At 41.4% G+C, this 23,894-nt stretch overlaps 1 protein-coding gene across 1 annotated transcript; it reads left to right on the top strand.

Moving 5' to 3' along the window:
* The first annotated feature begins 234 nt into the window (after positions 1-234).
* cdh26.1 (cadherin 26, tandem duplicate 1) lies at positions 235-23,599 on the top strand. The gene is made up of 20 exons (XM_063209033.1): positions 235-422; positions 3,356-3,415; positions 3,605-3,697; positions 4,603-4,758; positions 4,879-5,026; positions 5,121-5,293; positions 5,645-5,773; positions 5,903-6,085; positions 8,439-8,710; positions 9,500-9,642; positions 10,222-10,452; positions 11,969-12,190; positions 12,718-12,845; positions 13,602-13,685; positions 14,148-14,234; positions 15,372-15,452; positions 17,738-17,782; positions 19,154-19,192; positions 19,632-19,694; positions 21,245-23,599. Exons 1-20 carry the CDS (start codon positions 387-389, stop codon positions 21,470-21,472), a joined length of 2,601 nt encoding a protein of 866 aa, XP_063065103.1. The 5' UTR covers positions 235-386; the 3' UTR covers positions 21,473-23,599.
* The last annotated feature ends 295 nt before the right edge of the window (positions 23,600-23,894 follow it).

Here is a 23,894-nt window from a genome sequence, read left to right as displayed (position 1 = left end):
GGGAGACACCCAAAGAAAGTTGCACAACACTACCAGAAAGACTGGCCCAAATTAGTGAAGACTGAAGCAGTTCAAAAAACAGCAAGAAGAAAACAGCCAACCAGAGCCTGTTGGAAACGTGTTTACAGGCTGAAAAAAACCCCAACAAAGAGGAGTATACCTGGCTGACACAGGACACCTGAGATCCTCGTAACCACTCCCTATTTTCACCCCTGAGGGAAGCAACAGCTGTCAGAAGCCATGCCGACACAGACGCTCACATCCACACCCATGCTCTGAGTGGCCAGAGAGGACTGTGGGTAGGAGTGTTGTGTGGAATATCAACAGGGCTTGCTTCCGCCATCATACTAGACTCATTCGTAGGCATCCGAGAGGAACGATTTGCAATGAAGGGTGCCTTCCTTTTCCTGATTTCCTTGGCTGTGAGTACTGTAGCACAGCGCTGTGCAAGTTTCTGCTTACTTTGTATATTCTTTTGGCTTTTTTCAGACAGTGTACACTTCCAAGCTTTGTTATATCAGGCATTTTGAAAATGAACATTAACTAGAATGGAAGGTTAAAGAAAGGTTTCCAGAGTTGCAAAAGGGCTTTCTTTACACAGAGTGCACAAAGCAAAAACTTTTATCAACAGCTCGTCAACTAGATGGTTAAAATTGTGATATGTTTGAGTGACATTAGCAATGTCCTTTCAATTTAAGGACTGTTAGTCTTCGTCATGTAATTTTACATAGGCACATAACCAGTGGGAATGATTCAGTTTGCCGCAAGCCAAAACACAATAAGCAGTATTAGTCTCACTTAATTTTACTGTGCCTGTACTTATGTGATATTACGGACACTTAATGGATTAGGTTAAAGGATTAGGATTAGTGTGTTAGGTGTGTACATAACATTACAAGCCCACAAAAATGTAAAAAATAAAAAAAAAGTCATATTGGAAAAAAAAAATATTGGATATAACATAGACGTGTCAGGTTGCAAACATCTCAATAACATATTAATGTCAGCACATTTTTCGCATTTCCCTGCATTGTGATGATTGCGCTGCATGCAACCTTTTAAAAAACGTATCTATCCAGCAAAAATGAGTCATTGTGACCATTAAGTTAGTTTGCTTAATATACCGTACACAGCGAAGGAACTATTGTGCTTCAATTTGATCATGAGTGATTTCCTATTTAACTTCATTTTATACATTCTTAAGTTAACAACACTGCTTAGATTCAAGGGGCTTTTTGTAGTGATTAAGCCGTAGTAATACAACTTTTTATTTGGTCATATAAAAACATCATTCTTGATGCTAATGCTTGATAGTTGAAAATGTGAGTTTCCGGACAGCATTTCTTGATAAATAAAAATGCTGTTTTGCTTTCTGAGAATGGAATGCAACATCTGGTGAGGGACAAGAGAGTACTAGGATCCTTGGCTTGTCTGGATCTAGGCTGTTGTTCACCACAGCTAAGTTCCTCTCATGCCTTTGTAAACACAGGGGGGCAAGTTTGCAATAAACTTGTCTTGTCTGGAGTCACATAGGCTACAGTAGTATATCATCGGAACGAAACACGAATGAAGAACACAAGCCTATGGTTTGTTTCATTAAGCCTTGTTGAGGATGCAGTCAAAGAAAATACTGTAGAGTCAATGCAGGCAAAAAAAGCTTGAAGGGGATGTCCCACAAATGTAATACAAACATATAATACGAAAAAATAATAAAGTAAGGGTTTAAAGTAAGGGTATTTGTTATTATTCACACAGAATTGGAAGTACATTCTTATTGTACCAGCAGTACCTTTTTGCAGGACTTAAAAAAAAAAAATAAACATTCTAAGGTACTGTATGTACATGATCCAGCTGGTACCATTGCAAGGTACAAAACAATAGAGGGAAAAGAGTTTTGTATCTGAAATTGTATATCGTACCCACTGGCCACCACATTGCTAATCAGAAAGTAAGAAGGAGGTACAAACATTATCCTACAAAATGGTATTGCTGGTGCTACAAGCTTAGGTACACATTATCTCTATCTGTCAATATATTTTAGGGACTTTTGTGCATATATTGCTGATAGGAAAGACAAGAGTATGACTGAAAGAGAGTGGGAGAGAGATGGGGCATGGTTGGGGCATGGCCGAGGACAGATTCGAACCTGGGTCCCTATGGGCATGTAAGCCCATATGGAGGGGGCTTAGCACACTGCACTACAGCGCTCCCCATTACTAGCATTTGTTTGTAGGTACCCAACTGCACACAACTGTCCACCGGATTATTAGACCAGTATGCAGTTGAAAATTGGAGCAGATAAGATTTAAAAGGTAACTTCAGCCTGGCAATTTAACGATCTTACTGTACCAAAACAAAAACTGTGTCTCTAGGAATCTTTGAGAAATACATATGTAGTAGTAGGACTTGCTGTAAGCTCAATCTCTAAATGTATTTATCTTCAACTGATTTTGAATAAGACTGTCTCAGTAATAAAATATTGCTTTGTGTAGTAGATGTCACCACAGGTGAATCACACACCAGTTCATAAGGCCATCATTATAATTGCTTTTTCAGAAGTCAGAATTTATATAAAAGAGTAGTAACATACGTAATATTTGGCAGAACGATGCACACCAATCCAACAAAGACAGCGGTTGGAATGTACAACACAGACTTTTCCACAGCAGGCAATATCTCACTGAAGAACTGCCTGCACGTCATAACCATACAATTCTAAAGACACCACAAAGTGAACAGAAAATGACTCATACCTTGGTAGGCCTAAATGTTTTGATAACTGATCATAATAAGGTATGACCGAGCACAATCTAAAAATCTTTGCATGTACAAAGAGTCACTTTTATTCAATTGACATGTAAAAGACATCAATGAATATGACAGTCACACAGGCTTTTGTGCATGTCTGTCTGACCACCAGAATGACTTTCTTATTAGAAGTAAAACATGTACAGTACAAACTTGTCCTTTCACTACAATATAGGCCAGTAATTCATATCAAGAAAAATCAACTTGCATCGGACACTGATGTGAGGTGAGCCAGACAATTAAGTTGACAGGCAGGCAGTCCCTTTAAAAGTGACAAAGTGGTGTTTGGTTTGGAAAAAGAAAGACAGTTCAGAAGGTTAGAAAAACACAAATCTAATCCCCTTTTCAAAGGCAGGATTTAGGTGTATTGCCAAAGCATTTCATTTCGCTACATGAATGATGCAATATTTGTTTTCACTGGGTCTTGATAGGTCCTTTGAGTTAACAGTATTCCCCAGATTTAACCTACTTTTTGTAAGTGAATTAGCTAAACTGTAAGACATGCAAACCCCAAGAAACTTTAATCTCCTATTTCCCCATTTTCTAGCTTGCCATTGAGTCAGGACAGAGTCAAAACCACAGCCAAGTAATGACAAGAGAAAAGAGGGTATGTATCTCAATACAGATTCAAGATTAAAGAGTAACTGCACTACCATGTAACTGATTGCAGATGTTCATATAAGCACATTTATATTTACCTTATAATCATTGCTGTTGTTATTATTATTATTATTATTAGTAGTAGTAGTAGTATTGCTATTTTACTGGCACTTTAAGAAATGTGTCCTCTTTTCAGGAGTTGCTTTATCGGACTAAAAGAAGATGGGTCTTGTCAACTATTGAAATAGTAGAGGAAAGCGGTGGCACATACCCAAGGGAGGCAACAAAGGTACAGCATATCAGCACCAGTATATAATTGATTTTAAGGCACTGTTCAGTGGTTTGGATGCAGGACCTCATCTCCAAGTTAGCCAGAGTGCTGGAGACGTGTGGAGATTTTTTTTTCCACACAGAGTTTGCTGGTGATAAAACTCTAGAACTGGGGTTGAAGGAGAGGATTGTGCACATCCCAGGGAAAGGTGCAGGACGAAGGCCAACTGTAGTTTTCCGAGTGAGAAGTCCGCACACTTAAAATCCTTTTTGTTGTATTTTTGAATGCCAGCCATGAAAAAATAAAATACAACAAAAAGGATTCTAAGTGTGCCGACTTCTCACTCTGAGAACTCTAGAACTGGCCAATGGGTCATTCCATATCAATGCACATGCCTTCCCCAAGTGAGCTTCTCCGATTTGCCTCATACTGTATCTCACATACAGGATCCATGCAATGTCAATTGAAAGAATCCCAAGTATTAGCATCCTTATTCAAATGATTTTGGAGATGAGGCCCTCCAGGTTTTGGGTGCCATACCCACTTCTCAAGCTTGTGAATTACATACAACATTTACAAGCAGATTTGGACACCTCTAATTATTTTTTCTAATTATTTGAACAGGCCTAACAATCGCAATGCATTTAACATTCAAGCAGACTGTGAATATCTATGTTGATACAATATTAGAGCTGGTGAAATAAAAAGGTGCAGCACCAAAGTATTGCTGTACTGCCACCCTCCATTTTGGTCTGTTTTTGATGCTAATGCATACTATTAAGATTTTGAAAAATTCTAAATATTTTTAAAACTATTTTTCATTATTAACAAAACAATGCTGAACTAGCATGATAACCAGATATGAGGATGTGCTTGCGAGAATTTAGTTTGAAATGTTTGTCTCACATTTTCTTCATTCTCAGCTGTACAATGACAAAAAAGTTAATGACCGTCACTACTTCGCAATCTCCGGGATGGGCGTAGATAAGGAGCCAAAAGGCGTGTTCAGCATCGAGAAGAAAACAGGAGTTGTCATTGTGCACAAGCCCATTGATAGAGAGAAGTATCCATTTTTTCATGTAAGTCTGGGGCCGTAGTAACATTTGGAACAGCATGTTAACTGAATATTAGTGTAAAATTTTGTTGGGTTCCATAAATAGCTCATAGTGAATGCTGGTCCTTTTTTTCATCATGAGCAGATCCGCTTTGATGTGAAGGATGAGATAACCGGCGAAACAGTCGACAGGACTTTGGCATTTGATGTAGCAATAAAAGATATTAACGACAACGCTCCACACTTTGAGCCTCCCAACATCAAGGTCTCAGTCAGAGAGAATACACCAGAAGGTAGGGGTTTGAAAATATTCCTCCTGATTGTTTCAATGTCTAAGTGTACAAATCCTCAATAACTAAGCTCTTGCACTTTTCCTTGACACAATAGGCGGCCTACCAGTTAATCTACAAGCTTTTGATAATGATGAGGCGGGCAATGACAACTCCCGTGTGACAATGACAATAGTAAGTCAAGAACCAGGGTCTCCCAAGTTCGGTTTACAGCCCGTTCCGAACACAAAGATGCAACAGCTGACCTTTAAAGGATGCTTTGACTATGACGTGAGTAGTGCAGTACATACAGTAATCAATGGTGTGTCAATATTTCAGCGTTAACTTTATTTATAACACAGTGGAGTAACACTGTGGAGAGTCAATTACTCTAACATGTAGTCAAGTCAGGTTAACATTCTGTAAGTGTAATTTTGACTCTTAATATAATATTGAGCATAATTAACTCTGAAAATGTTACACTGACCGAAGAGTAAAACAATGTTTTTTGAGTGGGACCAAATGTTATTTGAAATTTAGTTAATTTAAGAGTATTACTAAGATGTATTTTCTACTGTGTAGCTGGCATGTTAATTAAATATGGACATACTGACAAACACAGATCTTTTTTTGCTTCTCTAGAAACAAAAACAGTATAAAGTTGTTGTTGAGGGGAAGGATCATGGAACACCACCGCAGTCTTCAAGTACAACCATCACTATTGACATCACAGATGCTAACACCCACCCACCAGTTTTCACTGAAACAAAGGTGAGAACACATTGAAATCCAAAATCTTTAGAGGAATACGGCTTTGAATTTAAAGTAATTGCTGGTTTATTCTTGACATTTTGGAATGCAAAGGTGGCCTTCACAATTGATTTTTTTTGTGTGTTTCAGTATGCTACTTCAGTGAGAGAGATGGAAGAGAAAGAGATCCTGAGAATGAAGGTGGCAGATGGGGATAAGCCAGACACACCAGCTTCTAACCCCGTTTTTAAGATCCTCAAGGGAAACGAGGAGGGGAACTACATGATTGAAACAGACCCCAAAACAAAGGAAGGGGTCCTGAGAGTTGTTAAGGTAGCCCACACATTCATACTAATTTCAACTTGATTGTTGATCCGCCTGAAATCAGTTTCAAACCTTCACTAGTTAGTGATGTGTAACGGATGTCAACTAGCTGAGTTCCGCGGTACAGTAGAACGTTAGTAAACCTCCCTCCCAAAGCCTCATACGGAGTTATCGGCCTACACATTCATACTAATTTCAACTTGCTTGTTGATCCACCTGCAATCAGTTTCAAACCCTCACTAGGTAGTGATGTGTAACGGATGTCAACTAGCTGAGTTCCGTGGTAGAACGTTAGTAAACCTCCCTCCCAAAGCCTCATACGGAGGCGGTAGTGCTGAGTTATCGGCCTAGAAGACCTTTAGCTCAGTGGTACATGTGCCTCCTACATGTATGCTGAAGTGCAGCTGTAACAGGAGAGTCACAAGCTTGAAAATCAATTGATAAACTGCTCAGGAAGAACTTGGGTATGGATGTAGTGAGCAGTGTTGGGAGTAACTCGTTACAAAAGTAACTAATTACTGTAATGCATTACCTTTTTGAGTAACGCAGTAATGTAACTGATTACAGGGGGAAAAATCGGTAATATGTCCTCGTTACAATGCAAGTAACTTGCACATTACAACGCATTTTTTTCACCTAAATTTTGTGTGGGAATTTTGTTTTCTTTATACAATGTTCGCGGATCACCGTGAGATCAGCTATTGCCTATGATAGCCTACGTCCGCGCAGAGATTTTAAAGTTTCACGCAGAACATTGCTTCCTCTTTCACGCTTCATCTCTCGAAATGGCAGCCTGACAAAGGATGACCGATCCAGAAGATCCAGTTTGCTCGTTTTCAAGATGGGTATATGCCCACTACTTTGACTCCATTGAAAATAAGGACGCCAAGAACATTTAAGTTAAATGCACACTGTACTTGAAACCCAAACCGCTTTCCACGTCGAAAAACAGTAGCCTACAAACAATTTGACAATTTGAAGAGGTGCTAGCACCACCAAATTAGTCAGGAAAGGAGGGGATGCATCCCATTCGCACGAGACAGGGACACGGCAGGGTAGGCTATCCGACGGGGGGGGAAGAGTACGTTGCACCCCCCTCACTTTTGTTCAACTAAACATCACTAAAATTGAAATAAATCAATTTGAAATAAAATATTATAGGGCTCTTGTCTCATTGATGCTTATATTTCATTGTAGCTTCAGCTGTACTTATCAAGCCTCAACTCCACTATCGTCCTTGGCATTGTTCAACAACGTTCATGACAAAATCTGGCGCATGTGGGGTGTTGGGGGGTCGGACATTAAAAAAAAAGAAATTGAAAAAAAAATTGGACATTAAAAAAAAATTCCAACCGGACGATGACCAAACCTGACAACCAACCGGAACCAAACTTTTATTTTTCTTAGGCCTTATTGTATGTGGGTAAGACGCAATTCCTGAAAATGTTGGTTTTCAGTCTGCAGGCTTCCAAAACGACTTGTGGATGGCAGGTGAAAGTCATGCCACCTCATAGATTTGCACTGTAGATATCCTTATTTCCAGTCATTTTGGCTAAAGTAACTAAAAGTAATGCAAAAGTAGTGTAATGCCTCACTTTAAAAAAAAAGTAATGTTGTAATGTAAGGCATTACTTTTAAATGACAGTAACATGTAATAAGTAGTGCATTACAGTTTTTGAGTAACTTTCCCAACAGTGGTAGTGAGGCGGAGGAGAGTTGCGCTGCCAAGGCCTCCAGAGAATCAAATGTGTCCTCTGACTGTTACACGAAAAAGCCATTCACCGTATATTCAGTCAATGAGGTGAAGTGATAGCCCACCTGGGAAACCCCAATTGCAATTGTGACACAGCACTCCACACAAAAATTGCATTTATGCCTCACCTATGCAAGGGGGCAGCCCCAAACGGCGCCCCAAGGGAGCAGTGCAGCAGGACGGTACCATGCTCAGGGTATATCAGTCATGGAGGAGGATGGGGAGTGGCCTGGTTAATTACTCCCCCTCCAACCTGGCGTGTCGGGAGTCAAACCGGCAACCTTTTTTGGCAAATAAGTCTGACGCCCTAATTCCTTATCCATGGCTGCTCGTAAAATGGGCTGGGCATTCAGAGGAGTACACACAACCTTATTAATGGTCACTCCATCCCGCTGTCTTTTGTAAGGCATTCTAAACTTTTGACACCATTGGTAGTGAAGCGGAGGAGAGCCCTAACAAGCTTCAAAGCTAGGCCTCCAGGGCCAGGAGGGTTGGCTTGACAATCAGAGCATGCGCAAGTCCCTACCGATGCTCACTCAGTCAAAAGTGGCTTTGGCTTTAACTCTTGAAACCAATCTCTGACTATTTTGTGGCATTTGCTGTCTGCAGGGCAAGGATTTCGAAAGAACAAAAGTGGTCAACTTGGAGATCGTCGTAGAAAACGAGGAGCCTCTCTTTGTATGCAACGATGGCGTTCCAGGCGATCCGGCGACTGTCGCACCAAAGTCTGTGACTGTGGATGTCGAGGTTATAGACGTCAACGACCCCCCACTGTTTGAGAAACCATTTGAACGGGTGTTTGAGAAGGAGGAAGTGCCTGCCGGGAGGACGCTATATAGACCTGCAGTCACTGATGAGGACTCTGACGTGGACAAAATAAGGTGGGGCTATACTTCTCACAATGTCGGCATTGGGCATTTCTCAAAACCTAGTGCGCACGCTTCCAAGTGTATTCAGCCTAATTAGTCACGTCCAGTGATTGGATACTCTTTATTAGTCACACCCAGTGATTGGATACTCCGTAGAGTTCACCAAAGACTATCCAATCACTGGGCATGACTAATTAGGCTGATACACTTGGAAGTGCACTGCACTAGGTTTTGAGAAATACCCATTGCCTTGTAATTAGCTACAGAGTAGCATCCCAATTAGCCTTTTTCATGTGATGTCAGTCATCTTCAATCCAAAGCATTTGACACAGTAAAAGTAGCATGCAGTGGATAGACATAGACCACGTAATCCGGTAGTCATTTTTCCTGTTTCAAAAATGGAACTTGAAAAAGGCTTATCAGCTGCGGTATGGATTTCATTAATTCATTAATTCATTAATTGCCTTGGGGCAAGAAAATGTTGGTGAGTTGGGTATCAATATGTGTACATCAATTTATGTTGTTGACAGCAATAAATACCTTGCACAACAATCATTTACATTTTACTTCACAAATTACATCTGACATGAGCTTGAGCATGGGTTACAATGTACATTATGTACTCCAACTGAAGGGTACAGTACCTAGGGTTGGTGTTAGGGTTAGGTATATACAGTGTAAGTGCATAATATTATGGGTTCATATTACAAATATATATAATATACTTTTTATGTAGTAAGATTACATTGAAATGCACTACAAAAAGAATTGAGAATTAATTGTCATCTTATTGTGTTACAGGTATCAACTGATAGATGATCCTGAAAATTGGTTATCCGTCGATGAGGTGACGGGAGTTGTCACCACAGTGAAGCCGATGGATCGGGAATCACCAAATGTCCACAAGAGTGTCTACACAGTTCACGTGCTGGCCATAGATGATGGTGTGTGTGTGTGTGTGTGTGTGTGTGTGTGTGTGTGTGTGTGTGTGTGTGTGTGTGTGTGTGTGTGTGTGTGTGTGTGTGTGTGTGTGTGTGTGTGTGTGTGTGTGTGGTTACAAAGATCCCAAATTCATATAACATTTTTGATGAAGTCAACACATAGCACAAAGTGATGTTTGATCAAGATGGGCTACTTATTCCAGATGAGCTACAGAGCTGTTGTAATGTTGTTGTAATGGCTTGGTAGCTCAACTGGACAGGCAATGGTTAACAGTTTTTTTAATGCAAGGACTGCGGGTAGTGCTCAGCTCATTTGAGCCACACCTGAACAATTTGTTATAATTCAGTGTGTGCATTCATCATCGAGTGCCCATCATTTATCCAACTTATTTTCGTTTTTAATCTGTAATGTGTCTGCGAGGCAATCCTAGAATATGACTTCTACTTCTTTGCACAATAGCCCTTGTGCATTATTAGCAATTTCAAACATCTAACATGCGAACTACCATTAGTGAGACTATCAGAATTGTAGATTGATTGTTTGTTTGCATTGTCCTGACTTGTTTGTTTGGGCCTTTTTAGGGACACCCCAAGAAACGGGCACCAGCACTCTACACATTGTGTTGGGCGACATCAATGACAATCTGCCACACTTTGAAACCAAAAACCACATCTTGTGCACTGAGAAGAAGTCTGTCACTGTCGAAGCCACAGACTTCGACGAGCCTCCGTACCAAGGACCCTTCTCTTTCGCTTTAGCTGGCGACGATGTGGAAGAGCTGAAGCAGCTCTGGAAGCTGCATCCTACCACAGGCAAGTCATTCTACTGCACCACACCACAGTCAAGTCTCACACAAGACTCATTGACCAGGTGGCAATATTGGACACCAAGAGTAATGTATGTATTTGCAGTCTAAAAGTACCGTTGTAATAAAAAAATATGTCCTTGCGGCAACATGACTTCAGTGATGGTAAGGTTTAAAGGGGCTCCAGGGTGAATTAAAAGTTTAATTAATCACGGTCTCGAGTCAGCCGATGCTCATGCGAGTCATTAGTGAGTGAACTATAGCTCTCGCAACCACTTCCACGGTCCGCTGTCAGAAAACCCCACATGCAACTTTTGGCAGCGCGGTCCAAAGGAGTGTCGTTGGAAACACTTTTCATTTGAAAACATCGCTTTACATACAGTATTCAGATTTGTATCAACTGCTGGCATTCCGTGATGAAAAACAGTTTCACAGCGAGTTTATTTGAACAGCATTTTTTCATTAAAGTGTAGCTTTTGAGACAGGCATGCCACGGGCACTGCGCAAATGACGTCATCCTACCTAGTGCCCCTTTAAGGGCAGGGCCTATGTCTAGGTGACTGCAACATGACACGTGATGGGTATATGCCCGTGTAATGAATGAAAAAAAAAACGACAGGCAGGTATTTGTACAGGGACAGTGCTGGTGCCTATTTCAGTAAACATCTTGTCTAACTGGTAATTGCAATGACCCCGTCTGTCTATTTGGGTGTTTGTCTGCCCAATTGATTGTGAACAACTCCACCATTAATGGCTCAATTGTTGCCAAATTTGGTTTCCATATCCATATGGGGAATACAGTAGAAATATTATAGTAAACTGTTGTTAGAATGGGGCACCTAAGTCACGCCCTCTACTTCCTGGTTCATGGGGCATGGGGAGTCAAAAAATAATTACTGGGCTTGAAATGAGTGGTTTTTTGACACCAATCCAAACCTGTGACCTCCACCTATGCACCACAAATCCACCACGACTCGCCTTGTTCACTTCCATTCAATTTTTTGCAACTTATTGCCCCATGAACCAGGAAATAGAGGGCGTGACTTAGGTGCCCCATCTCACGTGACATGCACCAACACGTCACTTGTGGCCAGGTTGTCACCTCTGACTGAAAACATGTGGTGTCAATATTTCATTGATTGAGTAAGATAAGTCCAGATTCATAACATAGTGGGAAAGTAAAAATTACCTTGACGTGGAGACAAAGGTCAGAGTGACAATTTTACAGCTCTTGATATTTCGTATTTGCACAATATTGGGTACAATTATTGTTTCCCGGGACCAAAGAGTAAAATAAACTATGTCTGATTGGGATTGGGAGATAGAATCACTGTGAAATATTTTTTATTGTGTAGAACTATATTACACTTTCATTAGAATGTGACGTCACCTGCATGTCATCTGGAGCCAGGTTGCCATCTCTGACTATACTTATTTGGTGAACAGAGTTCTTTTCTACTCTTTAAGAGTCATATTAACACTGATATTTTTTTGCCGTATGCTGTTTTTGGTTTGCTGAGCAGGTTACAGCACCACAGTGACCAGCCTGAAGACATTGGACAGAGGCAACTACACCATTCAGGTGCTGCTCCAAGACCAGCAGGGCAAATATGGGACGGACGAGCTGAACGTGTTCGTGTGTGACTGTGGAGATGGGGACGAGTGCCAGGGGCTCCGGCCCATCACCACCCAGCTGGGGGGGCCTGCCATCGGGGCCCTCATCGCAGGGCTCCTGCTGTTGCTCCGTGAGTACTGTATATTCCTCACATTGGTAATTTGCTCAAAGTCAATGTCACTGAGTAGACTAGAGACTTACTTATCCATTTATGAAAAAGATATGAAAAGACAAATAATAAAATTTGATATCTGGGGCCCTCACTGCAGATCTCCTGCTGTTGTTCCATGAGCACCTATTGTCTCTATTGCTGTGAAATACTGTATACTGATAACATTGGTAATTTGTTGAATGTTAATGTCTCTGAGTGGCTTGTAAAAAAAGTTACCCATGAATTCTATTTGAAAATGATGACAGTATAGCTACATACACATGTATTCCATAAAATAGATATTGTACCCAAACAAATAGTATTAAAATGGTGACCTTGAGTTCCTCAGATTTCCTCTATCCTATACATCCATTCTATATTGAGGGAACAAGATACTATATTGATAAATATTAAGCTGTATTTAAGACAGTAAACCGTTTTAGGTTTGTTTTTATACAGTAGATGAGTTTGTTTTTATAGATGAGTTTGTCTGTGTGTTTTGGCAGTGATCCTGCTGCTGTGCTTTGCGTGCGAGTGTGTGAGAGACTTCAAGCACCTACCCTTAAACATGGTGGACGAGGGACATCAAACTCTCATCAAGTACAACGAGGAAGGAGGCGGCACCGCATGCAAGGTGTGTGTGTGTGTGTGTGTGTGTGTGTGTGTGTGTGTGTGTGTGTGTGTGTGTGTGTGTGTGTGTGTGTGTGTGTGTGTCTGAGTCTGAGTGCATTTCTAGTTATAACTGAATTGTTGTTATATTCTTTACAGTCTCCATGAAAGTCTTTAAAGGAGCTGCTTCTGTTAACATTTGAAGTAGTTAAAGCCAGTTGCTATAATATTTTCGATTTAGTTTATTGGGTTCTAAAAAACCTGACAGGCCTGTTTTAACCTCTGTAATAAATCAGTGTCTATGTCTCTCACGTTTCTCTACACGCTTCATCCACATTCACGTGTGCATGCGCGTGCTTGCCTCACAGTGAGATTGGGAATACCTTCACTAGGCTATCATACAACAGTAGCACACAAAAATGGAGTGCACTGTACAGTAAACCCATTTAAATCCAGGCAGAGTATTTACAACACTGTGGAGAGTCTAACTGCTCTGACAGTGGAGACAAAAGTCAGTGTAAAATTATGCCGCTGACCAGTGGAATTTCACTCTTGTGGCTCACATTCCAGTATCAATATTTACACAATATTGAGCAAAATTAACACTGAAATTGTTACACAAGCGGAGAGTAAAATGAGCACTATTTCCGAGTGGGCAATGTTATCAGAAACTGAGTGAATTGCAAGTCTTTAAAAGCTGTATTAGCATTGGTATGTTTACTGTGCACTATGGCACCTTAGTCTTCAAACTGTATTAACTGACTCTTTTTCTGGCCCTTAGGCTGAGCCAACTCTGGTCCGCACCCCCACCACTATCGTCACCACCAAAACTGTCACAGACGGGCTTCAGCAAGCTGCTGTACAGGTGAATGCCACAAGTTGCCAAATGGTTTAACATACAGTACTTACGCATAATGGCACAGTCATTTCCAATGAAGATGATGGTGCTGTTTTGACAATGACTTGTGTACTTGTGGTTTGACGGAAGTAAATTGTATAAAAAATACAATATAGATGATATGCAGTGTAATTTATGAGTGCACAAAACCATGTCAATATGCTTTCGTCTTCCTTGTCTAGAAACAAACAGAAACATCTATTTTTACCATAAAATGCTCTTCGTTGTAGCTGTACTGAAGTCGTCTAAAAACTGCTGGACAATCTTAGTGAAGTTTCAAAGAAACACTGCCTTTTGAATTAACACTCAAAGGTTAAATTTAACAACAAAATCTAATAAGACCATGTATTCAAACTATATATACATTTACTGTGGACACACTTTATCTGACGACAATTCACTTTAATATTCTGTATGGTGTCTGATCAGCTTCCTCAGGTGTCCTCCAACAGCTTCCAGATGGAGACCCAAGACACCATCACCACCAAAACCATGAGGAGTCAGGCACAGGACATGGTGAGTCCAAATACTGGCCCACAGTAAAAATTCAGTGTTAATTCAAGACTTAGGCTAGAGCGTACTCGGGGACCAAATACAAACTAGAAGATTTGAATCAATGCTGAGTCTCTAAGCAGAGATACTTCATATAGGAGGAGGCGAAACACACAGAAAACGTCGATAGAAATGAATGGGGGCAATTCGTAACGCTAATGTGGCGTGTGCCTGCACATCTCCCACCTGTCCGGCAACAAGAGCCAATTGCTTGCTGAGCTGCGCTGTCATTTTATCCAATCATCTCGCCTCATCGACTCGTAAGATTTTATGAATGCTCAAACCTAATCGGTATGCCTTTGGAATATCTGCTGCCCGTTGGTGGCAGATGACATTTGCCAGTGAAATGACGGAGTGAAATGACTTCTGGGAAAGGACTTTGCTCTAAGTCTCTAAGTGTTGCTTTAACGCTGCATTTTTTACTCACTCTGCAGAGAGAACAAATTAAAAGGCTATAATGTGGCATAAAGTATAATGCAATAAAAATTTAAATACAGAATATCTCCAAATAACTGCATCTTATCACGTCATTGTGGCATTACAGTATATCCATCACCAAAAATTACATCAGTGTTAAATCAGTGAGGTTTGTGGTCGTGGTCTTGGCTCGCTTGAAAACAGCTCCACAAATCATGGCTGTCTTGTTTGTGTGTGTGTTTTTAATTTGCTGAAGTTGCAAAATTCCACTGAAGTTTGATGACACATTGAATTGCTCTCTGCCTCCTCCATGTTCCCCTCTCTCCCACCCTGTCTCTCTCACGCTTCTTTGTCTTCTCTCTCTCGCTCACCCCTGTCTTTCTGCCTCCACTTCTTTCTCCTCACCCCATCGTGTGTTTCTGAATCCCTCTTAACCTTCCATCCGCTCCCCCTTCCCCTCTCCTCCACCCATCTTTTCCCTCTCTACCTCATCCATCTCTCTGCCCTCCCTCCCACTCTGTCTTTCCGCCTCTACCCGTCTTCGCCCTCTCTCTCTCCACCCCTGTCTTTCCCCTCTGTCCTCCACCCCTTTCCCCACTCTCCTCGACTCTTCTGTTCCCTCTCTCCTCATCCTGACTTTCTTACTACGCCTCTCCCCCACTCCCTGTCTTTCCTGTGTTGCAGTACTCTAATCAGTACTCCACCAACGGCATGCAGCAGGCCTCCATGGCCAACAACACGCTCAAGAGCAGTAGCCGAGGCATGGTAAGCAACACCACACCACCCTCTACACATGCACTCACGGTCACAGAGGCACGCACCCATATGCACGCACAGACACATGCGCACGCATGCATGCACAAACACACGTGTACTGTTCATGATTCACAGTGTTATAGTCATTGTTAATTCAGCCCATCATGGGGCACCATGTTTATTGTTTAGGGGTAAGTCAGAAAGGTGGGAACAGGAAGGGTGATGGGGAAGAAGGTAGAAGTTTCGCTCAGTGCGTAATTCTAAAAAATGTGATTCAGGAGGGAGAAGAAGGAGTTGCACACAGGAGCTGAATGCCAATCAGTGAAACTGTATTAAAAGCTGAAAATAAAGAAAACCAAAGACAAAGTGTGAAACAAACGTTTCTGGACTCTAGTACATCATCAGTGTCCCACCGAAACGTTTGTTTGTGACTCCATCTTCTCCCTCCTGATAGAGGAAGAAGCCAGTAGGCGGAGAACAGAATCTGTACTAGGAATTTTGAGACTCAGGTAAAGAAAAAAACAACATTCACAGAATTTCTAGGTTTGGTCATTAATTCAAGAATGTGCACACAGGCACGCGCATGCGCGCGCGCTCACACACACACACACACACACAAAATGGCGGTTATCGAGCGTAAATACAAACGTGGGCAGTGATAGCGGTGTTACAGAAGAGCAACAGGTTTAAGGGGTAGCTTTTGAACCTTGAGGTGTTGAGATTCAGAGAGCTGTCAGTCATCTTTTGTTGTGTTAAGGTATCTTTGGTGATCCCATTCCTCTAGCTACCCTCTCTGTCTCCTCAAGAATGAGGCTTAACATGGTATTGTCAACACTGTCTGAGACCACAAATTGTGCACATACCATTGCAGACACTGTCAGCAATGTCCATCATCTAACAGTAGCCTGAAGCCAATGCCATTCAGTTACTTGACAAGAGGATAATACGACCAGTGATGGGCAGTAGCTTCGCTACAAGCTACAAGCTACTAGTTTAACTACATTCCCCAGTAGCTTGGTCGTAGTGTCACTACTTTATGTATCGAGTAACTTCCCTGTAGTTAAGCTATCTTTTGTCTCAAGTAGCGACGTAGCTTCCACAAAAGCTACATTTTGTTGCTTGAAGAAAAAAAAATGACTCTCTTTCCCGAGATCTAGGCAGTCACACAGGGGTTCCAAGACCCACCTGCATGAAATGAAGTCAGAGGTGGTATATACTTGTAACTTTGTTCCATGCTACTTTTTAACACGTCGCCTTAGCAGAAAACCGACTGTTTTTTCCTTGCTAGGCCTACGTTCTATATTATGTAAGTTAACCGCAAGTAGCGGCAGTTCTCAATTGCGATGCGATGCGCACATAGTAACGCAAGCTCATGTAAGGTAGGCCTATACGAAGGAAAAATGTTAGTGAATCGGGGGGCACGCCAGGGAGTGCCCCACACTGTCCCTCAAAAACATATCCATGTCCCCCCTTGGACTTATTGGGGTCACCCTAGGCCTGTGGCCTATAATGACATTTAAAACATACTATAATAAATATCAATTAAGTATAATGAGATCAATAAAGTTTTGTTTAATGAAGGTAGGCCTATCTGTTATTTTAAATCAAGCTGACAATATGTCGGGAAAATGTAGCTTCTGGTGTAGTGAACTACATTTCCACATTTTTGAAGCTTAGCTCACTACATTTCTGATGGTGGTAGCTTTAGTGTAGTGAAGCTTATTTTATGGTTGAGTAGCTGATAGCTTAGCTCACTACATTTTACAAGTAGCTTGCCCAACACTGAATACGACAATAATAATTTGTTGTGTACGACTGCCAGAAATACTTACAGTACTACCAATACTACTTTAAGTAATGAATGGATGGGAAAAAAAATAAAACATGACCTTTGAAAAAGGTGTGCGTGTTTACACAAATATTACAATAATCCTCCTCTGTTGAGTGCAATAAGTGACTCTCTGAACTTACTGAACTTAGTACCAAGTTTCAGCCTGGCTCTGCCAGCCTTCAGAGACCTGCTTTTGACAGCTTCAGTTACTTTCACAACCCAACACCAAACTGCTAAATGACTAAAGCTATGTCTTCTGTAGTTTTAGCATAACTGGTTTGTCCAGCCGTTTGTCCTCCTAACCCCTGCACCCTCACCTCTCTCTCTCTCTCTCTCTCTCTCGCTCTCTCTCTCTCTCTCTCTCTCTCTCTCTCTCTCTCTCTCTCTCGCTCTCTCTCTCTCTCTCTTGCTTGGTGAGATTGTATTCGATTACAAATGTTGTGTTTTTATTTTCAATCCCCAGCAACAACAAGCGTGGGACTCAACAATGCAGAGCAGCATGATGAGAGTAAGTAGTAGTATGGGACAGTCTCTGATTAATGACTTTTACACACAAACTGTATCTAGTTACAAACATACACTTATATGGACCGTAAAATGGCATAGAAATACTGTTTAATTTTATGCAAATGCATTTACTATGTATCTCTGTCATTTTATGCCAAATACCTTGTCTCACTCTGTCTCTGTCTCTCCCTCTCTCTCTCTTTCTATTACACACTCAAGCATGCACACACTGTAACATCTTCTTTGTCTCCTGTCACATGCTCCAACGACACCGTGTGATGGCAATGTTATGGTAGATTATGGTGGGAAATTGGATCAGTATTATAAATTAGGACTACTGTAGTAGGTCTGGCATGTCTGTATGACGTAATTAAGAGAGTGTTGTCACTGTTGGCAGTGTTTGGAGATGGTGGCTAGGGGAAGACGGAAGAAGAATGATCAGAATGATAGAAATGGTAGAGCAAGGCGGAAGGCATCTCTACATACATGCATGTCTGTGTGAGAATGTTGGTTGTAAATTCAACACAAGTATGCCAGTAGCTTTTGAATGGTTGCATAATATTGAAAAGAAAAATTCCCAAGTGACTCAAGATTATCGCCTGTTAGGTTTTCGGTGGTGACAAATTCTCTCATTTCTCACGTGTGCACACACATGTAACCCTGCATGGAAACAGATTATTGCTCGAATGTAAACCATATCTCACAAAACCATGAGGGTGAATGAAGATAATTTAACAAAAGTATGGGAAGTCATACATATAGATATCCCATCCTGCATGGCCTCCCTGCATCTTCAAGTGCCTTTGAGCAAGACACCTACAGTAAGACCACGCTGCTTAAGGCCTGTAACTTATACCCTGTACCTACGTGTATTACATAGCTGTATGTCATCTAGGATAAAAGAGCAATGTAACGTCATGCAATGCAATGTAAAATATGGGAATAGCACATCTCTATGGGAGGTTATAGGGCTGTGGGTGTGATAAGTGGGGCTGAGAATGAGGGTGGTGTATGGGACTCTTTCAAAGAAGAAAAAACAAGTCTTTGGAGCAAGCCTTCACAGGATTTGTGGCAGATGAAACTGGTTTCATCTGAATTTAGAATATGCTTTGAGGCGTTATGCGGCGTCTTCGTCTGTGTCTCTCTCTTTCTCTCTCTCTCTCTCTCTTTCTCTTTCTCTCTCTCTCTCTCTCTCTCTCTCTCTCTCTCTCACACACACACACACACACACACACACACACACACACACACACACACACACACACACACACACACACACACACACACACACACACACACACACACACACCACTCATTGCTTGGTGAGATTGTGTTCATTTCGGGTGTGTCTGATTTTTTTTTTAATCCTCAGCAACAATCGTGGAACTCACACACGCAGAGCAGCATGCGAGTAAGTATTATTATTGCATAGTATATCATTAATATCTACAAACATTACATGGCCCGGGTTCGATTCCGGCCCTAGTCATTTGCCGACCCTTCCCCGTCTCTCTCTCCCCACTTGCTTCCTGTCTCTCCTCCACTGTCCTATCAAGAATAAAGGCCCCAAAATTTAAAAAAGTAATAAAAAAATAATACATACACTTTAAGCAACGTTTTAAATATGCATCCAAAAGAAAATTAGCCTGAGTATCATCCTCCGTAGTGACCGCGCTGGCTCAATACTTTCGCTTGCTGACCAGCAAGCGAAAGTATTGAGCCAGCGCGGTCACTACGGAGGATGATACTCAGGCTAAAAGAAAATTGTATCATAACAAAATTGGATTCAGATGAACCTGCACCAAATGTAATTTAATTAATTGCCAACAATTGTCTGATTTATTTTGCAGAATGGATACAGCAGATCCAACAATTTGGTATCTGAGCGCTACATTGCAGATCACCTTGACAGGGTAAGCGATACTCTTTATCCTAACTTTGTCATACTGATGAACAGCAGGCACTTTTATACAACACAACTGTCGGTTGTTTTGGTACAGGGCACTGCCCCTATACTAGTAATGTTGGTAAAGATGCTTTGAGCAAAGGCACTTCAGTCACTGATGAAGGTGTAGAAGACCACCCACATTGGAATGGATTTGAACTTGTCACCCTCTTGTCCCTAAGACAAACTCCCAAACGTTGTCACAACACAACCTATTATGATGTCTGTGTTTTGTACTATTATCTTAAAAATGCTACAGTGCTCAGACATGTGGCCAATTTCGAAATGTATCCAGTTATTATCTGTGACCTTTTAGAAATGCTGGCGATAGTCTGATGTTCTTGGGGGTTACCCAATTAACTGTTGCTGCTTGGTAGTCTAAGGCAGCCTACAACATACACCCTCACTGCAGGGGCTGAGAGACAACCAGTCCCTTCATGTTAGGGCCCTTGTCTCACATAGCAGTCCACAAGTTTAAGACTATGTGAAGGTGTTCAAGTTCAGGCAAGTGAAAAGGCCTGAAGCAAGCTACTGCATACCCAAATTTGTCTTTAACCAGAAAGGAAACCTAAAAAATAAATCAGTACCTGTGACACAACATCGCACTCTACTGGTCTAAAGTGCCATAGCACCAATAGGTCCTCCATGCAAGCCATGGGGGAAGAAAAGCTGCTTCAAGTGTGAGAATGACACTCTAATGCCACCTGCTGTTGAAATTAGATGCTGGAATTGGACGCTAAACTGTATGACCAGCGTTATGGGGGAATGTTGGTATCTGATCCATGTTGCCTATGAGCTATCTGTTTTGCACATGTACAAAGCTGGAATCAAGAGACACAAAGTAGACATATACATTGAATTCTGCCCTTTTCAACATGAAGAGGGGATCTACATTGTCTGCCATTTTGAATTTCCAGAAATAGACATTTTAACTGCAAAACATACTGTACTTTGGCCATACTAGTAAATATTAGTTTATTATTTAGTCAATATTCATGAAAAGGAAAACTTTGGCAGTAGACGGCACAGTTTCAATGAGCAGCATACCTGTAGTTGCAATACCTTCTCTGGCCACCATCAACGCGGTGCAAATTCAATAGTTAGTAAGTAGAGTACATACGTCTGTACAGTAGTTCTGCATATTGTGTAAGACGCATGAGTGACGCTAGATGGCGCAGTAAGTCGATAGTAAGATAGGTACAGTAAGCCTCACTACTCCAACCAGCTCATAATACTACTGCTTTCAGTATGTTTACTGTATGTTAACATTGGTGTATGATGTTGTACTGTGAAGGCCACTTAATCACGTTTGAATCTCTTTTTTTTTTTGTATTCATCTCCTGTCCAAATCTACATGGAGTGTTAGGGTTTACAGTTAATGAATAGATAGTTTATACACGTAGGCCTACATCAATTTCACTCTTAAGCAGAATTGTATATGTCTACTTTGTGTCTTTCGTAATAGTTATATTTAAGCTATAATATTACAAATGCATACTTTTGAATCTGTGATTTCAGAAAGTCTACCAGATTGGCGATGAGGAGACGGATCACCCGGAGTATTCTCTGCAGGTGTACGAGTACGAAGGGAATGGCAGCAGGTGTCAGTCACTGGATCAACTCTCCTTTGACAACTACGAGGACGAATTTGACATGGACCTGGACCTAAGGAACCTAGGGCCAAACTTCAAGACCCTGGGTGGGATATGCCAAAGGCACATGCAGGAGAAAAACATACAGCTCTGAGAAAAACAGATGTGACTTCTCTGAATTTGTTTGTTAACTCGGGAAGATCTAGGAGCCCGGGACGGAAAGGAACACCCAGGGATTAACTGCAATTTTTGAGCTTTGACTTCGTTTCACACTAACATTTGAATGTCTGTTTCAAACAATAAGGACTAGATGACTTGGACATCAGAGGCACTGGAATTTTGAACTCCTTTTGGAACTCCTTGGCTACTGATAAGGAATTACTAAACGCAACGTGTATTTTTGGTGGATTTTCTGCACTGGTGCTTATACAGTATAAAAGACTGAGGGAAAAGAGATCGAAGAGGAGATTCAGAGTGTACTGTACACTGGAGAAAAGAAAATGACACCTTACTGTACAGATGCTGTGGAGTTGTGATTCTCACAAGCCAACTGGCCCGTAACCGCAGGCCTAACTTGTTCTCCGTCTAACTCCCACACCCGGCCTAATGAGAGGATTGTGTTTGTCATCGTAGTGCTGAACATGTCTTGAAAGTACAGCGTGCTGCACCCAAGACACACCTTCGCGTGGGAGGACAGGTCTCTGCAGGTGTGTCTTGTGTTGTTTTTTAAAGGTTTTTTCATCTCCATCTAAAAGATTCTTCACACATCAAAAAAATGACCAATAGTTTTCTTCTCTATGACTGTTTGGCAGCTTTTGATCATGTTAAGATTTAGGTTTAAAAGATCATGTTGACAAGTGACGAGAACCAGAAGGACTGCATGAACAAAAATGTTTAATCCAGTCGCAAAAAATGAGCAGTGGATAAATGAGTACAATTCTGGAAGCTATGCAAATGTTTAGCACAAGGTAACACTGAGAGGTGTGGGAACAACATTTACAAGCATTCCTGCACCTCACTGATGCCAACCTACAGCAGGCTATACGACCAATACGAAATATGATATATATAAGCCCACCCATGCTGTGCATCCATATAAAACCACATAGCCTACTAGATTGTTTAAGCCCAAGGTTTATGCTACACAGGGCAATTTTGCTGGACAACATGATGATTTGTTCCAATTTTTGCTCCAAGGAATAATTAGAAAAGAGGTCTGCTGTGTATCCAAATTCTCTTGATGAAGGCCTAAGTGTTATAGTGATAAACAGTTCAAACATCTTACAGCACCATTGCCCAAGCACATTGGCCAAAATCCTGCCTAGTGTTTCATCCCCATAAGAGGACATGGCCTTTGCCATTGATACTTCTATTCATTGCAAGGGGAAAGTGTCAACCTGATGTCTACTAACACCTTTATCTATGGAGTTTGTGGGCCATTCATTAATGTTTGAAACAGCCACGTGGTGTGAAGATGACAAGGGTGTACATTTCATCTGAAACGCAGCTGTAGAATAGGGGGGAAAGTTCCTATATCAATGTTACAGGGGGGGTGGGGGGTGGGGGGGGTCAAGCGCTATTCAGACATACTGCTATTCAGACATACTGCTATTCAGACATAACGCTATTCACACATCCGACACGCCGTAGGGTTAGGGTCAGGGTCAGGGCCAGGGTTAGGATTAGGGTAACTGCATGCACTCTCCCTAAGATGATAAAACCTGAGCAACGTACTGTAGCATTAACCACAGATTTGGCAGATTTCGGTGGGAAACACGCCAGAATTCAGACAATAGACATCAATGTCTGAGTAGCGGCATGTCTGAATAGCACCACGTAACTGATGTACAGTAGTTCACTGTTTGCTGAGGCCAAGGTTGGCCTTCCTTTATTCATGATTGGTGGGGGTTCACTTTGCTGTACACCACATTCAAATTCAATCTGTAGTAGTATATGATGTTTGCTCTGTATGACGCTGAATGTTTTGTTGGACCGCACTGCTTGCGTTGGTGAGATAAGCTTTTATTTTTTAAATTGCTGTCAGATATGACTCCTGCACTGTTCATTTACTAACAGCACATAGTATCTGTAAATATGGTGAAATAGATAAGCCACACGCACACACACTCTTCTAAGTTTGTACGAAAATGGTTAACTGTTACTAACTTTGTCAAAGAAAAATCTTCCCTTTTCATATACGGTATAACAATAAAATGTTGACGTAAAGTTTTTACAAGGATTTTTGAAGTCGTGAGGAATTTGTACATGTACTGCACAAGTGCACTGTATGCACACAATGCTGTCTAGACTTGTTGTCATGTAAACCAATTGTTTCTCAACAATGTACTGTGCATTACACACACAGTAGATACTGTAAGTGGCGATTTATGAGTACCTGTTTGGGAAAGTCTGTCAGCAGAAGCAAAACAGAGCTGCTGAGTAATGTGTAAACTACTCTCGCACAGGCGTTTTGTCATGACATGCCGACCATGACAGAAACTACCAGAGCGTTGTCTCAGCCCAATGAAGATCAAGATAGCTGGCAATGTTAGGCAAGGAGCACGACAGTATTTTAC

The sequence above is a fragment of the Engraulis encrasicolus genome, chromosome 10 (genome assembly GCF_034702125.1).
Source record: "Engraulis encrasicolus isolate BLACKSEA-1 chromosome 10, IST_EnEncr_1.0, whole genome shotgun sequence".
NCBI lineage: Eukaryota > Metazoa > Chordata > Actinopteri > Clupeiformes > Engraulidae > Engraulis > Engraulis encrasicolus.
The sequence above is the reverse complement of the archived record's forward strand: the minus strand, read 5'-3'. Positions and strand labels throughout refer to the sequence as shown.